Below are 16456 nucleotides of genomic sequence, written 5' to 3'. Positions count from 1 at the left end.
TCACATGACGTTACGTCTCACCATCAGATTGAACAGATTTTATTGATGCGCATGATAATTTTTATTTGGTTCAATATTTTTTTAATATCTCACTTCTCACCTATACAGCGAAATTCAAATGGAACCATCTTTGTTTTAATATATTTTATTCAATTTAAGCAGAAATCGGGCCAGAAACTGGAACACACACGAACATTGGACAGAATGAAAACAGATAACACCGATAAAAAAAAAACACACACACTTTTTTTATGAAAATTGTATTTCTTACAAATGTATGCTTTGTATTTTATCACTTATTGTAGAAAAGAAACGTATTGTATTGTAAATTTAATTCTATATAAGGGCATTCTCAATGCTCGAACAGACAGACAGATTTGAGTGGTGCTTAATGCCATAAGGTAAGGTGAATTTTAGTTTTAAAAAAAATTATATCAATTAGGCATGACAATATTTTATTTATCAAGGAAAATAATCGGTTTGAAACAAGTAATTATTTTTCATCATACTCATTCCAATAAGTTGTTACAACATTTCATAGCGAATAAATCGAATCAGTTTTAAAGAATATTTTGATCGTGAAAGAGAGAAGTTTTTCTATGTGAAAAAAGAGATTAAAATCTATAATTCGTTCCATTATGATTGAACAGTTTTCGAAGTGCATTTAATTTATCATCATTCATAAAAAAAAATCACCCGTACGTGATGCATCTTTGTAACTAATGATTATTGTGAAGATTTTTATCAAATAACTCAAGAGGTGAATGTTTTTGAGTGGCTCTTAAAATTTGAAATAATTCACATATATCGCTTACTTCCATTGTTGAAGAATATTTAAGACATTGTTGTAGATACTTTCTGTTCACAAATACACAGAAAGAAAAAATGAGGTATTTTTAATTCAATTTTGGTAGATTTAATATAGAATCAACCAACAACGAATTAAATTTACCATTTTCGGCATCTCTGAAGCATATTTTTCAAACGTGACTATTTGTTGAATAAGTTTTATCAACTGTTTCATTACATTAACAAACTTTTCGAAACCACAGATGAGCTAGCCCATGAATTTGGTGAATGTAATGAAGCAATTGGTAAAACTTATTAAACTGATGGTCTCTTTTGAAAAATATGCCTCAGAGATGTCAAAAATGGTAAATTTAATTCGTTGTTGGTTGATTTTATATTAAATCTATCAAAATTTAATTAAAAATACCACATTTTTTCTTTATTTGTATTCTTACAACATAAGATTGAGAAAAAAATTAAAAATTATAAGTAAAAAAATCGTTATTGTTTTGTATATTTTTTAGGTACTTGAATGACATTAAATACATTCAAACTATTTAAATATTCAAATCGCAAATACAAAGCATTCTCATACTCTGGATTAAATAAGAAAATAAGTTCGCGAGAAAAAAATTGCAATTGAACAATGTATCGCAGAGGATCAGGTAAGGAAACAAGTATCGACATTTTAGGAAAAAAATGTGAAGAAATTCATCAAATTTTCGTTAAGAGAAGATTTTGGCAAACATTAAAAAAATATATATAAATTAAAAACCTTTTAAATTTTCCTCGCATCATGTTCTTTTCTCATGATATCTCAATGTAATTAAGTTTTTATAATCTCAAACGAAATCTTCACCTCTAATGCCAATACACGCTTTTTTATATCGTTTACACGTGTCAAAAGTAATTTAAAATGTTCGAGAGATATGACTTGGGGAGAGTTCGTGTGGCTTGGTGATTATATGTGATTGTTGGTGTCAATACAAAAAATTGAGCATTCGTTATCCAATTTTTTTAAGACTATTTATATTTTTTTATTGTATGGCGAATGATTATTTCAAAAATTCGTGTGTGGTTTTTGTATAGAAAAGTTAGAAAAGCAATTAAGATAAAATTTAATCTTAGATTGGTGTATTCCCGTTCGGCTGGCTGTTGGTGTGATGGTATTTTTCATTTGTTTTTTTGCATATGTGTTGCGTTCAAATATTGCCATTTCACTACTGGCAATGGTGGATAAAAACAACAGTGATCCTGATGTATGTATGAGATTATTATTGTCTGCTTTTGTATTATAGCTTTCAATGAAATTTCAAACTATTTCAAGTATGGACCACGTTATAAATGGACTGATGACGAGGTTAGTTGGGTGCAAGGAGCTTTTTTCTTCGGTTCATGTATATCGACATTTCCGGCTGGATTTCTAACCGAGTTGTATGGCGGCTCATTGACTACAACGATAGCATTGATCATAAGTGTTGTATTGACAGCATTAACACCAGCAATGTCTAAAATATCGGTTTGGGCACTTTATGTAAACCGTGTTTTAGTTGGCGTTGCCGGCGTAAGTTATTTATATACAACATTTAATACTTTCATAAACAATGAAAAGAAAAAAACATTCACATGAAGTTTTTGTATTTTTCTAAAAAAAAAACAACAGGGTGTATTCTTTCCAGCTTTGCACAATGTTGTATCGAAGTGGGCGCCACCAGATGAAAAAGGAAAATTTGTTGCAGCATTACTTGGTGGCAATGTTGGCACCGTCTTCACATTTCAATTCAGTGGTTCTGTAACAGAATCCTATGGATGGGAAATGACCTTTTATGTTGAGGCGATTTTAATTCTAATTACTGCAATCCTTTGGATGCTTCTGGTGTCAAATACTCCGCATACACACCGTTTTATAAGCGAGAAAGAGGTTAAATATATTGAAACATCACTTGGATCTACTGTTTCCAAAGAGAAGGTACATACATTTCGACACGAATATAACTGAGCAATTGATAAACATTGTATTTTCCTTCAGCAAATACCGCCTTATGGAAAAATGTTTTCGTCAATATCCTTCATATCACTTATAGTATTACACTATGGTAATCTATGGGGTTTATTTTTTGTATTGACAATTGCACCGGAATTCATGAATTCTTCACTTGGTTTCAACATGAAAGAGTCGGGCATTTACTCAAGCTTACCGCATTTGGCACGATTCCTAGCCGGCTTTCTTTTCGGTCAAATTGGTGATTACTTGCGACGGCGAAACACAAATTCAACTTTTCTCCGAAAATTTTTCTGTATCTTCTGTGAGTTTGATTTCGGCTGTGTGCTCGATTATCGAAAATATTAACTGAATTTTTATTCGATTTCAGCTCACATTCTTCCCGGACTTTTGCTATTGGCAATTCCATATATCGAAAACACCGGTCTCATTATATCCCTTCTAACACTTTCATTAGGATTTAATGGTTCAGCGACATTGACCAACTTACAAAATTCACAAGATCTTGCACCAAATTTTGCTGGTACATTATATTCGATTATGAACTTTATTGGATTTTCTTCTGGATTCATTGGACCACTTTTGAAGAATCTATTTGTACAGTATGGACCCATTGTAAGTATAAAAATCAGGCAATGTTCCTCTGAGGAGGAGGAATGGTGAGGAGGAAAGTGAGGTGGATCCTCCTCTTCGATGATTCAATTTCAATAAAAAAATGTCTTGATTCATTAATTACAGTACAATTTTAATCCATGGTCAGCGATGTTTATGGTCGGCGGTGTTGGCTACATAGTACCTGCTGTGTTGTTCTGGTTTTTGGGCACGGCTGAGGTGCAAGAATGGAACGAAATTAATAAACCACGTAGTGCGGAAGAATCACAAAATTATAAAATTTAAAACGCAACGGTGATTTAGAAATGAATCGGTGAAAACAAAAATGATTCATGTCTCTGTTTTAATTTATTGAATTTATCATCTGTATATAAAATGTAGTGTATCAGATGTGGTTTACATGTAGTGGCCAATTATTATTTATTTAATGCAGTTTGTTAAAAATATTTGTAAAATAACATTATTTTATATAAAATAGAAAATTAAAAATGATACTCGTATCACACGATTTGGGCAATTATGTTTTTTATTCTATCGAGTAATCTTCCAAAAACCACATTATTCAAACAACTCATTTAAACGATTGTCATTTCATTACTAACAAGAAGTATTTTCCGTTGGAACACCCAGAATAGCACCAAAATCGAGAACGCCGGAATTTTTCGCGAATAGGCCCTTCGAAAAACACATTTTCTTTGTAAACTTCGAAAAAATGCTGTACAGGAAAGTACACATCTTGTACAGATGATTGTATTGATGACAAAAAAATTCGAAATAAATCTTAAAACTTACTCCAATTCATTTACTTTTGATTGTAATGATGAAAAGATGAAGTAAGAAGTACTTAAATTTGAAACGTTTATAATTATGTAATCAATAACTTATCTTCGTAGTAATTTGAGATAACACATACGTTGAAATGCTATATTCCAAAACTCGAATCAAGAATCTTAAATAAAACTGTCAATTTATTTTGAAGATGCGCCTGAATTACAAACACTTTGATAGCAGCGGATAAATTTCGTAGTAAAATACACTGATAAAATGGGGAAGTATGCATATTTTTTAAAATGTGTGCCATTGATAACGTGTACCTCTCTCTGTCTCGCTTTATGTTCTTATTCTTCGACTTTAAGTAAATATGGTACACATACTCAAAAAAATATTTATTGACAATTGAATTTTGTGATTGTTTTCAAATGAAACCAAGAGATTGTTCACATTTTGATAATATTTGTTTTGGCTTATATTATGACAATATCATTTTAAAAGATTTAATTGGGTATTCTCAAAAGACGAGGTAAGACGCTTGAGTATTTTTTTGGCCTTCGAATAAACGGACAATTCAAGTGACTTTGACATAGTTCGAATATTTTCAATTCTTTTTAAACGATTAAAAATCTAATTCTTTTAAAGATAATAATGTGAGTTATATGTTTGAACGCATTACCGACGAAATAAAATTCTAACGTATTTCAATTGCACGTTTAAATGTGAAAAAAAATCTTAATTAATGGAACTATTGAAAAATTTGATTTGCTCTTTATTTAGTAACCGTTTTTGTGAACCCAATTTTATTTGAAAACTAAAACATCCGTATAAAATTGAAATCTGTAATAATAAAAATGCATCTTTTTTGTGTGGTGGTGTTATCTTTTCAGAAATTGAACATCATTAAAAGTGGGACTTGATTTCACATTCACGGATACGTTGAATATTGAAAGGAATCATGCATTCAAAATCATGTAAGTGTGTTATTTAAATCAAAAAACTAATAAGGAAGAACGCTCGAACTGAGCAAACAAAATTCATTTCTTACCATACACTTTGGACAATAACCGATCATCAAAAACCTTACGATTAAAAGTTGCATTATATCAAAATTTAATACGACTTTGATCGCTTTGAAGCTCGTATGCACCATAATTCGGATGGAACATAATTTTAACGGAAAAAAATGAATTAGTTTGAAACAGTGAAATGAATTTTTGGGAGAGATTTAGCAAATTCTTTTACAACGAGCTTATCAACAGTCTTTTCGGTACTTCGCTATACCACTTGAAATTATGTATAAAGATAGGAGAGCAGTTACTTTAGATTCGAAATTAAATTTTGGTGCTCACATACCGATCGATAGCAAAATACTAATTTTCAAAGCCGTCATCCGACCGATACTTTTATATCACCCACACTGGTCGTCGGCCGCAGAAACTCAAATTGGAAAGTGTAATATTTTACAAACATATTTTACAGACATATTGAAATTAATTTTTATTTTAGATATGTGAACTCTTAATTTTTTTTTGATAACGAATCACCAGGATTATTTGTTTATTTAAAAGCTTCATTGATAGATTAAACTAAAATTTTGTACAAAATTGTAAAATTTCTGATTTCAACTTGATTCGAGGAGTTGATTTTTTGTAAATTGGACTATTTATTTAGAAGTGATTGTTATGGTGATTGGTTCTATAACTGTAACAATCACTTCTACTCTTTATAATATTAGTATAGTGATTAACATATGTTGAGAAAGTCTTTGGACTAAATTCAGGCGTTTATTGCGATACATAAACAAAAATAAAAATGCTAACCAATGCACATAGGATACTTAACGGGACTCCTACTCTATTGTCAAACTCAAACCATTCATTTATATTCATTCGCAATGACGTACAAATTGGATTTATGAAAAAGTGTCTCAAATGGATTTGGACAGCTAAGTTCAAAACAAATTCTGCATGTGTCTAAAGATGAACCAATCTATCTTCGAACCATGTATCGTGTTTCATGGACTTAATATGAATATAAAGATTCTAGAGAATGCAAAAAGTACGGTCGTATCCCCAATTTAAATGCTCAAACCCTTCAAAATTGTCATTAAGTACCGAAAACCGGGTTGGTCAAGCAAAAATTCATTTTTGGTGATTTTTATGGTTACAGATACAATAGATTTAGACACGATCATTAGTAATCAGCAAAATAAGTTACGAGAAAATTGCAAAGGGTGTCAAAAATTGGATGTTTACTTCATCTCATAGCATGTTGCGCTGAAAAATTCATCATTTTGGTTAGAGAGACATTCATCGCCAAATCGAACCACGAATCAAGTGCAAGTGGTTTCTTTTGCATTGATTATGTTAGGGCACTAATACTCTGAAAAAACTGTTATGGGGTTATGTTCAACTTTATGTGTTGACATTTATTAACACTACAAGAATATAACAATTCAAAATTATCAAAAATATTGTGGTGATTCTAGTACTACAAAAAAAATGTATGCTGTTTTTATAATTCATGAATATTTCTAGTACTAGAATTCACCACAATTTTTTTTTGAAGTATTATATTTTTGTAGTGTAAATAAATGTCAACACGTAAAGTCGAACATAACCCCACAACATTTTTTTCAGAGTATATAAGGCTAGAAACGTCGACAACCCGAACTTTGATAAAGGCGTGTTTGTATGGTAGGATCTTCTTTGGAAGGTGTTTTAGAGCCAATATTCGAAAATTTAGTGCTGAAATGTAAGGTTAAACCATCATTACTAGCTCAATTATCAACCAAATATTGTTGAAATCGATAGAGTTCGTTTGTAACTATCTGATTAAAGTCAAAATTGTGCTTTGCAAGTAGAAAAAACCACAATATTGGCTCACTTCTTAAAATATAGCATTTCCATGGAAAAAGGACCATCTTTTTAACTTCACAAAAAGACACCAAATTAGTTATTTCTAGTCTGTTTTTGGATGTATGTTATAGACGAAGGTCCAAAATACTTGAAACGAGTAACAATTGGTTGGATGTATTGAGAGAAAATTGAAAATAATCGACAAATCGGTTGTCCAGAGCATGATTTTGAAGGTTAGATACAAACTTCTAAAATCGAAGACAATGATCCATTCAGTGTAATGCAAATGTGCTATTCGATAGCCCATGAATAAAGGTTTATACCAATAAAAAAGAATTTTATATTGTTTGTTTTTTGTTGGTGGACATCTGAATTTAGTCCAAAGACTTTCTTAACATATGTTATAAACATGGAAGTGTTCCTGTACGCAGTAAACGAATATCGCATACCCATCGACTTATCTCAGCGGATATTCTCGCCACCGTAATCCAAGGTCTGATTTAAAATACAGGTTTTAATCAATTATTCGTAATTAAGCTATTACACATTAAAATAAAGAGGCTTACGTACGCAAGCTGACTTTTCCGCATGGAACCGAAATTTTGGGAATAAACTGAAATCATGGTCTTTGTATGGTTGCAGTAACTTAAATTACCGTGAAAACTTGTGAATATTATTTTCTTATCAAAATAAATAATCACACCAAGTTTAAAGAAATTTCAATCCAAAAATAGCCTGTTCAAAGTTTCAGATCATTACGGTACCACAAAGGCAAGTCTTTCATACAAAAATGAAACTTTTTGTGGATTTTTGTATGAAAAGTGTGTGAAAAATTGATTGCATCTTAAAACTAACATCAGATTCGGGTTTCTCGTGCCAAAAAACCCCCCACTACACATTCATTCAACGTTCAAATTGAAAGAATATCATTTTAAGGCATTTTTTTCATAAGTGCCTCTTCAGAGTCTAAGTTTTACACCGATCAATCAATGTCGTTGAAAATTTGACTAGATCTATTCCTCGTAGTGCCCAATCACTTCGTGAAGTCACATTTTGAATTTCATGTCCGAGCACGAAACTATCGTGTCACCAAAATGGTTGAGAAATTATCAAAAAATGTATGGATGTGGGATTGTGGGTACTCCATTCGGACCAAAAAAAATTACACCGGTCAACAGATATTGCTCAAAAACTTATCAACACGTCTCCTAGTAGTCCCAAATCATCCTGCAAAGTCAGAATTTGAATTGAGTTTTTGGAAGAAGATTTATCGAGTTAACAAATTTTGGCAACACGCTACAGGACACAGGACACAGGTCACAGGTCACAGGACACAGGACACATCACACACAGCGACCCACATTAACATGCACCAAAATCATCTCCAATCGTGTTTTCTACATTAAATATGCATAGAAAACATGTTTTTGGATGACTTTAATTTTTTGGCCTAATACAATACCTTCCCTACACTAGGTGTGCGGAAAAGTAAAAAGCTTATCTCCTTATATATCAGTAAGATTGAAGTGCGTCGATCCCATGAAATTCTATTTGTGATAAACTTGTAATACCAATTTACGAAAGATAAAAATCATGTGAAAATAAAACCATTTCTTACGACTTCTGTTGATAAATGCTCAAGTTTAAGGTCAATGATGACTAATAAGAGATTCATTACTTTTAGTTTCATGCCTGCCCGGAGTTCCAGTTCGTTTAGGTGTTGGAATTATGTCCTTCGCCATATGCTTCATTACATATATTATGCGCTCGAATTTTGCGATTTCGCAGCTAGCAATGGTGCAGAAAAACAACAATGATACGGATGTGAGTTTAAGATATTTTGGTCAAATTTTGTATAAGAATTCAAAATGGATATTATATCATTTCAAGAATGGACCACGTTACGAATGGACAAGTAACGAAGTTAGCTGGGTGCAGGGCGCTTTTTTCTTCGGTAATTGTATATCGACCTTTCCAGCTGGATTCATAACTGAATTCTATGGCGGTTCATTGACTACAACGATTTCATTGATTATAAGTGTCATATTGACAGCAACGACTCCAATAACATGCCAATTATCAGTTTGGGCGCTGTATGCAAATCGAGTCATTCTTGGAATTTCTAATGTAAAACCTTTTATTTTTATAAACAATTCACGGAAAGACAATAACTTGTTAAAGTATTTATAATTTTTCAAAAAAAAAAAAAAAAAAACAGGGTGTATTCTTTCCAGCTTTGCATAATGTTGTATCAAAATGGGCGCCACCAGATGAAAAAGGAAAATTTGTTGCAGCATTGCTTGGTGGCAATGTTGGCACCGTTTTTACATTCCAATTGACCCCATATATTACAGAATTATATGGATGGGAATCGACATTTTATGGTGAGGCCGTGCTCGTTCTAATTACAACAGTTCTATGGATGCTTCTGGTATCAAATACACCGCATACACACCGTTTTATAAGCGAGAAAGAGGTGAACTATATTGAAACATCCCTCGGATCTACTGTTTCCAAAGAGAAGGTAACAAATATTGAACTGGAATTTGAACGTACTTTTAACGTGATCTGAATCTATATAAATGAAAACATTTTCATTTCAGCAAATACCTCCCTATCGTAAAATATTTTCATCGATATCATTCATATCGCTCATATTGTTGCACTTTGGCAATCTATGGGGTTTATTCTTTTTATTAACCATTGCACCAGAATACATGCAGTCTTCGCTTAACTTCAACATGAAAGAGTCGGGCATTTACTCAAGCTTACCGCATTTGGCACGATTCCTAGCCGGCTTTCTTTTCGGTCAAATTGGTGATTACTTGCGACACCGAAACACAAATTCAACTTTTCTCCGAAAATTTTTCTGTATCTTCTGTGAGTTTGATTTCGGCTGTGTGCTCGATTATCGAAAATATTTACTCAATTTTTATTCGATTTCAGCTCACATTCTTCCCGGACTCTTGCTATTGGCAGTTCCATATATTAAAAACACCGGTCTCATTATATCCCTTCTAACACTTTCATTAGGATTTAATGGTTCGGCGACATTGACCAACTTACAAAATTCACAAGATCTTGCACCAAATTTTGCCGGCACATTATATTCGATAATAAATGGTATTGGATTTTCTTCTGGATTCTTTGGACCACTTTTGAAGAATCTATTTGTACACTATGGACCCATTGTAAGTACAAAATTTCGTATAGATTCGATGATTCAATTTCAATAAAAAATATCTTGATTCATTAATTACAGTACAATTTTAATCCATGGTCAGCGATGTTTATGGTCGGCGGTTTTGGCTACATAGTACCTGCTGTGTTGTTCTGGTTTTTGGGCACGGCTGAGGTGCAAGAATGGAACGAAATTAAAAAATCACGTAATATTAATACGGAAGAATCACAACAACAATCGGAATACTCACAAGACAGAGACACAAATAATGAAAATCATCAAACTAAATTATAATTTTTTTGTTCATTAAAAATGATGAATATTTTAAACAAAAAAATCAGTATCTGATTTCGCGTTACTAATCTTGAATATTCGATAATGAAGAATATCATTTCTGTTGTCTTTCGATAGATGGCGTAACTGTCTTTTTTTAATTATCGACACTTTTAAATTCATCAATCCGTTAAAGAAAACGGATAAAAAAAAACGTCTCGAACATTCCCAATTTACAAACTAGCTTGTATAATTTTTTGAAAAGAGATTTGCTGAAGAATTACAGAAAGTTTGAAAATGTGTTTTGAATTGTTTTATTTCATTTATTCAATATAGTGATTGATTTTCTTTGTTACATAAAATTGCCTACTAATATTTCAGATCTAAAATCTAGCTCATCAACTCTATTAAAAAAAAGGGGTGGATAAATTTTTTTGTTTGTTTTTAGTACAATCTTTTGGTCTACGCAGGTTTAAAATAAAAACCAGACATTATATTGAGATATTTTTTAGCCAAATGAATCATTTCAAGATGCTATGGCCAGGCGCTTAAATGAAGGAGCAAAAATAGAAGTGATTTATCTAGCTACCTGAACTGATTCAGCTGGCAGAAAATATCTCAATAAAATCTCTGATAAAAACTCTTCTTAAAAAATAAGAAATGGATTTGTGAAAAAAAAAAATCTTATAGTATACAGTCAGTCCAAGTATGTATTGCATAATCATGCGAAGAAAATAATTATCTTATCATATTCAGGGCAGAAAGTAGGTAAATTTCAATATTCTGTGACTAAAAATAACTTAAAAAGAAGGATGTGATGAAATTATGTCATTTACTTCAGTGTGTTGATTCAGTTACATTTGTGAAATAAATTAAATGTTAAGCCTCGTGTGAATTCTGCTTAAATGCTAAAAATTGTACAAACAGAAGAGATTTTGTGCACTATAACTGGATACTGTTGGATCTATTGTGTTTTTGAATTTGCCTATTTCGTAAAACCGATTTTTTATGGACATATTTAAAAAAAAAATGATTCCCTATCTTATTTCTACAATGATTTGTGACACATTTCAATTTTTGGGATAAATGTTCAAATTAAATGAATTGTTATTGGAAAATATATTTAAAAAAAAATTTGAATAGCGAGACTAGATTGAATATGTTCCATATATTTGGCGTTTTAAAAATAAAACCCAAAAATTTAAACAATTTTTTACATATTCACAGACATTTTCTTAACTTATATTTATATTCATATTTTCATTTGCTAAGTATCCAAATTGCACGCTATTCACATTTACTTAATCAGTATGCGTTTTTTTTCCGGGAAAACCGGTTTTCATAAAATCTACATTTTCAATTTGTCTTATTACTAATAACGATTTTTTGTTGTCCTCCTTTCTCCTTCCTTCCCTCCGTGTTAGATCATCATTTAGATCGCTTTCCATTTGCGTTTTTGTGCCGTCTTCTTCTTAGCGCCGCTTGGTGTGCTTGTACTTTGCATTTGGATGTCGTTTTCTTCATCTGTTCTATTTTTCACTGTATTTGTACTGGGATTTGCTCGAGATGGTGCTTCATTTAAACGTTGATCAATTTTGTTTACTTCGTCCAGATGTCGTGTACGTGATAGTAGTTTGATTCGCATATCATCTTTTGAACAAACAACGGTGCCATTTTGTTCTGGATGCATAATATTCAAATGAACATTTTTCGTGTTTGTTAACAGTAACAGCGATAAAAAGTAACGTGCTGTGTATGTTTGATCACGTTCTTTCATCACATCGGTAAAGCTGATTTCTCTGGGTTGATCATCTTCTTCTGGTTGGAACATATCGATAATATCCGTACCGAGTGCATGGATATCGAAATTGTTTCGTTTTTCACAATTGGCAAGCACGGGCCGAAGCATTTCATGCCATTTGCTGACTCGTTCAACCATGTCACTGAAACCTTCTTCGGATCGAACATTATCGTTTTGTTGGTCATCATTTGATTCGTCATTGTGATTGTCATCACATTCAACAGCGTCATCTGGAAAACAAAAAAGGAAAACAAAAATAAATCTCGTGAAACTTGACAAAAAAAAAATTATGAATTTTACCAATTAATGGTTCATGTTCTATGCATTGCTCTTCATTTGCGGTTGCATCTTTTGGTTGTTCCGGATTGGCGTTAACTTCTAAGCCATCTACATCGTCCAATCCAGCAGTTGAATCCAGTTGACTTTCTAGTTCGGCGAATCCAGAATCAATGCCTGTCACTATTGATGCCGTTTCGTTGAACAATTTGGTAGAGTTTGCATTTACATTTGTATCAGACAAACTCACGTCAGTCTCTTGTAGCGTTGATTCGACATTTTCAGTTGTTTCATTTACCGCATTTTCAGCTGAATCATTTTGAATTGAATCGGTGCAAACATTTTGACTTGCATCGATTAAACTGCTTAACTCGGCCACACCGGAATCATTAACCTCATCGGTGCCATTTAGATTTGATTGGGATTGATCGTCACCCGCATTCGGTGTCTTTTCTGGGCTAATGCCCGAATCAGACGAACACGATCTATTTGCAATAGCAGCTGGATTTGATTCGACAACAACGATGCCGGGTGCTGTTCGAAAATTATTTTGTTCGTCAAAGCCCAAAAACTCTTCCGTATCACTATCCGGATCGCATCGTATTAAAACGCCATTGCTCAACTTAATGAGTTTTCCACAGCTCGGTGGTTCCGGTTTGAGTACACCATACTTTCGTTTTCTGGCCGCCATCCACAGCTCAAACTCATCGGTCAACATGAAAATTTTATTACGTCGCAATAAATTTTCCGGCAATTTAAAGATGTTTGTATCAAGTACAGGCACTTTTGATTTTTCAAGGGTTTGATCAAGATTTAGGGTTGTTTCATTCACTGTATTCAGAATGCCATTTAGTTGATCAATTTCACTGCAACCATTCAAATCGGTTGAATTGAATCCTTCAAACGAATCCAAATTGCATGGTGAATTGCATTCCGATGCACCAATTCCATCGTCCAAACTTTGACGTAAACTGTTGCATCTTTCATGTTCTTTTAATGTTTCAGCACTTTGATTCGCAACATCGGCGCTTTTTTCAAGTCCTGAATCATTTGTTGTGTTGAGTGATTGGTCAGCGGTTGCATTGATTGTTGACTGGTCACTTGCTGGATCGATTGTTGTGTTAAGCGATTGATCAGACACCGGTTCGTTGGTTGAATTGATTGATTGTTCTGTGGTTATGTCATTTGTTGTATTTAAAGATTGTGATGTCATATCGGTCATGGTAATATCGTCACATGGAATTGCACTGATGTCAAGTACACTGTCATCTTCTTTGGACGTATCGTTTGTACTTAGATCTGTCATTAGTATATTTTGATCGTCTCGCAGTGTGCTTAATTCATCAAATCCATTGGTATTTTCACCATCAAATTCGGGACCTACAGGTGGTTCACAATCCATGTCATCATCAACATCGATGCCAGAATCATGCTCGGCAATTTTGCCATCCTGTTTATTGCCATGCAAAATATTATTCAAATACGTGCCCACTTTTAATTTGCTCAACTGTTCGATGGTTAATTTTCGAAGATTCAGCCGTTCAACCTCTTCGTTGTACTTGAGCATATTCAAATAATCGCTGTTATCTTTCAATGTGATACCGTAATTTTCTTTTATATAATCGGCCGATAGATAAATGTTGGAATGCTTTTGATTGGCGCGTTCCATTGATCGTTTGTATTCTTGTTCGTATTTTGGATCAACCACATTTCCATTCATGGGTCGCGTAAAAATTGGCTCATCAATGGTGTCCATAAATATACGAAAATCTCTCAATGAATCCAAATTCTCACAATCATTCTCTTCAATGCCAAGATTATCGTAAAATGTGTTATTACTCTGCAGATTACTTTGCAACACATTTATGCGCGGGAAAACATTTTTCATTCGTAACTGATCGAATTCCTCTTCACATTCGAGTTCGCTACGTTGTTCATGAAGATTCAGTGAGATTTGATCGGACGAAGCGATTTCAAATGGTTTTGGCTTGAATTCCACTTTACTTGTAACTTTTATCATTCGTTTGGCCCGTTTTAATGCTCTCTCCTTTTCTCGTTCACGTTTCTCTCGCTGTTCTTCCGCTTTTTTATCTTTTTTACCACTTTTTTCAGCATTCTCACCATTTTTTTCATTCTCGTTTTCTGCCATAGCTTTGGACACATTCATTGCACTGCGTTGATTGAAATCCAATAAAATTTGTTCGACATAATCAACTTTTCGGCCATAAATTCGGGCAGCGTCGAAAATGAGAAAAGCCGCTTCACTAAAGTTGACATCATTTTGTTGAGACTCAAAAAATGTTGTTAAATTTCGTTGCAAATCAAAATCATAGCATTGTTCTGGATGTTCAGCCACACTGGCGAACTTCTGCATGATTTGCGAGCGTTCCATTTTTGGTTTTGGTTGGTGTGTAGGATGATTTCACATCACAGCAGCAATCGAAACAGAAACAATCACTTTTATTGTATTTTCTTTTGTTTATTTAGTTTTTTTTTTAATCACTAGTGATTTTATTGTTTAAACTCTGATTTTATTTAAGCATCTTTTTTTGTAAATGCTTTCTTGTATGTTCTTTTTTCTGGAAGCATTTATTATGTTGGTCATTTTAATGCCTTGATTAAATATTCTTCAGTTTTTTTTTATTATGGCATAAACATATACCACGCGTGAATATAGTCGAGAAAAAAAAACTCATAACAAACATCAAAACACGATTTCATCATTTTCGGAATGCTTAAATGTCCACAACACACATGTATTCGAAGTAATCAAGTCAATGCTTGTGATTTTTTTCATTTTTCGGAACCAAATTAATGTTTCACTTGCCTATATTTATACACCACACATTTTTACACAATTTTCGATTTAATTTGAAATTTTTAAACACGTTTTTTTACACTTTTTTTGTATTTTTTTAAGTTTTTTATTCGATCGGCTTCACATTTTACAAATTTGATTGTAAATAAATCTATTCACAATATTTAATTCATTTCACGATTTGCTCACTTTGGATATTTTGCTCGGTTTCACAGCGCGTCACTTTGGCAGCCATGACACTATTGGTCGTTAAAACGTTTCTCCAACATTGTTTTATTCAGCCCAGCCAAAACCAGTTCAGCAAATGTGAACGAATGGGATATTTCGAAACTAGTGGACACTTTGAAACGGGCGCTTCATTTGAAACACTTTGAAAATACCTATAGCTTTGATGAAAGATTATTGGAATGGTTTTGATTTTTTTTATTATTGGAATGGATTTTTGTTTTGTTTTATGGAATTGATTTATGCGATTGAATAAATTTCGATTTGAAATTTATTACAAAATCATTTTTATAACTGGAAGATACACTATTGACAGCACTTATGGAGATTAAATAAATTTTCATCATTTAACAGGCGTTTTATTAATGAAACAATATTATTTGTAACATATAAAAGAGTTAAAAAAAAGAAATTCGGTTAAATTGAATATTTCTCGGAGTTAAAACAGAAAATGGTGTAAAAAATAATAATTTCTCAATTGAGAATGGTATTGCAATCCCTACAATAGATGTCAGTCTATTCTTCAATAATCCCATAAAAATGTACTAAACAAACTCGAGAGAATTGAAACGAATGGAAAATGGAATGAATGGAACTGACAAACAGATGGCAGCAAATGAACGATTTCGTTGCATTTATTTGATATTTATGAACTTGTGCATTTTAATGAACAATTTATTTCAATGCAATTTTGAATAATTCCTACCAAAAATAACGATTGTCAGAGCATGACACCGGTGATTGGCGAAAATTGCAATATCGGCGCAATGATCAAATCGGTAGCCAAAAGAAATAAATTCCAAGAATAAAAAAAAACATAGGAATTGTTTGAAATCCATCATATTAG

At 32.6% G+C, this 16456-nt stretch overlaps 3 protein-coding genes across 7 annotated transcripts; 2 read left to right on the top strand and 1 right to left on the bottom strand.

The window, feature by feature from the left end:
• The first annotated feature begins 323 nt into the window (after window positions 1–323).
• LOC116343181 (sialin-like) lies at window positions 324–3920 on the top strand. The gene is made up of 8 exons (XM_031771111.1): window positions 324–401; window positions 1314–1454; window positions 1918–2048; window positions 2117–2353; window positions 2453–2758; window positions 2819–3095; window positions 3162–3406; window positions 3530–3920. Exons 2-8 carry the CDS (start codon window positions 1436–1438, stop codon window positions 3686–3688), a joined length of 1374 nt encoding a protein of 457 aa, XP_031626971.1. The 5' UTR covers window positions 324–401; window positions 1314–1435; the 3' UTR covers window positions 3689–3920.
• A 738-nt stretch (window positions 3921–4658) lies between these two features.
• LOC116343113 (sialin-like) lies at window positions 4659–10791 on the top strand. 5 transcript variants are annotated; one of them, XM_031771027.1, is made up of 8 exons: window positions 4659–4703; window positions 5065–5148; window positions 8720–8859; window positions 8926–9162; window positions 9254–9559; window positions 9639–9915; window positions 9982–10226; window positions 10298–10791. In XM_031771027.1, exons 2-8 carry the CDS (start codon window positions 5133–5135, stop codon window positions 10508–10510), a joined length of 1434 nt encoding a protein of 477 aa, XP_031626887.1. In that variant the 5' UTR covers window positions 4659–4703; window positions 5065–5132; the 3' UTR covers window positions 10511–10791. The 5 variants fall into 5 exon arrangements, with proteins under 5 accessions (XP_031626887.1, XP_031626901.1, XP_031626879.1 ...); XM_031771041.1 differs by lacking the exon at window positions 4659–4703 and adding an exon at window positions 4723–4827; XM_031771019.1 differs by lacking the exon at window positions 4659–4703 and adding an exon at window positions 4838–4953.
• A 511-nt stretch (window positions 10792–11302) lies between these two features.
• LOC116343107 (protein PFC0760c) lies at window positions 11303–15628 on the bottom strand. Its single transcript, XM_031771006.1, has 2 exons — window positions 12591–15628; window positions 11303–12520 (listed from the first exon to the last, which is right to left on the bottom strand). Exons 1-2 carry the CDS (start codon window positions 14956–14958, stop codon window positions 11922–11924), a joined length of 2967 nt encoding a protein of 988 aa, XP_031626866.1. The 5' UTR covers window positions 14959–15628; the 3' UTR covers window positions 11303–11921.
• Window positions 15629–16456: the final 828 nt, after the last annotated feature.

The sequence above is a fragment of the Contarinia nasturtii genome, unplaced genomic scaffold, assembly GCF_009176525.2.
Source record: "Contarinia nasturtii isolate CC-2019 unplaced genomic scaffold, AAFC_CNas_1.1 Cnas_scaffold_129, whole genome shotgun sequence".
In the NCBI taxonomy this organism is placed as follows: domain Eukaryota; kingdom Metazoa; phylum Arthropoda; class Insecta; order Diptera; family Cecidomyiidae; genus Contarinia; species Contarinia nasturtii.
The sequence above is the reverse complement of the archived record's forward strand: the minus strand, read 5'-3'. Positions and strand labels throughout refer to the sequence as shown.

What these genes read in the sequence shown, in the direction of transcription:
- LOC116343181 (XM_031771111.1), top strand. An exon ending in AAAACAACAGTGATCCTGAT is followed by an intron (nt 2,049 to 2,116) that starts GTATGTATGAGA and finishes AACTATTTCAAG; the next exon opens with TATGGACCACGTTATAAATG. An exon ending in AAAATTTTTCTGTATCTTCT is followed by an intron (nt 3,096 to 3,161) that starts GTGAGTTTGATT and finishes ATTCGATTTCAG; the next exon opens with CTCACATTCTTCCCGGACTT.
- LOC116343113 (XM_031771027.1), top strand. An exon ending in TCATTCTTGGAATTTCTAAT is followed by an intron (nt 9,163 to 9,253) that starts GTAAAACCTTTT and finishes AAAAAAAAACAG; the next exon opens with GGTGTATTCTTTCCAGCTTT. An exon ending in TTGTACACTATGGACCCATT is followed by an intron (nt 10,227 to 10,297) that starts GTAAGTACAAAA and finishes CATTAATTACAG; the next exon opens with TACAATTTTAATCCATGGTC.
- LOC116343107 (XM_031771006.1), bottom strand. Translation starts at nt 14,958, where the DNA reads ATGGAACGCTCGCAAATCATGCAGAAGTTCGCCAGTGTGGCTGAACAT. An exon ending in AGAACATGAACCATTAATTG is followed by an intron (nt 12,521 to 12,590) that starts GTAAAATTCATA and finishes TTTGTTTTCCAG; the next exon opens with ATGACGCTGTTGAATGTGAT.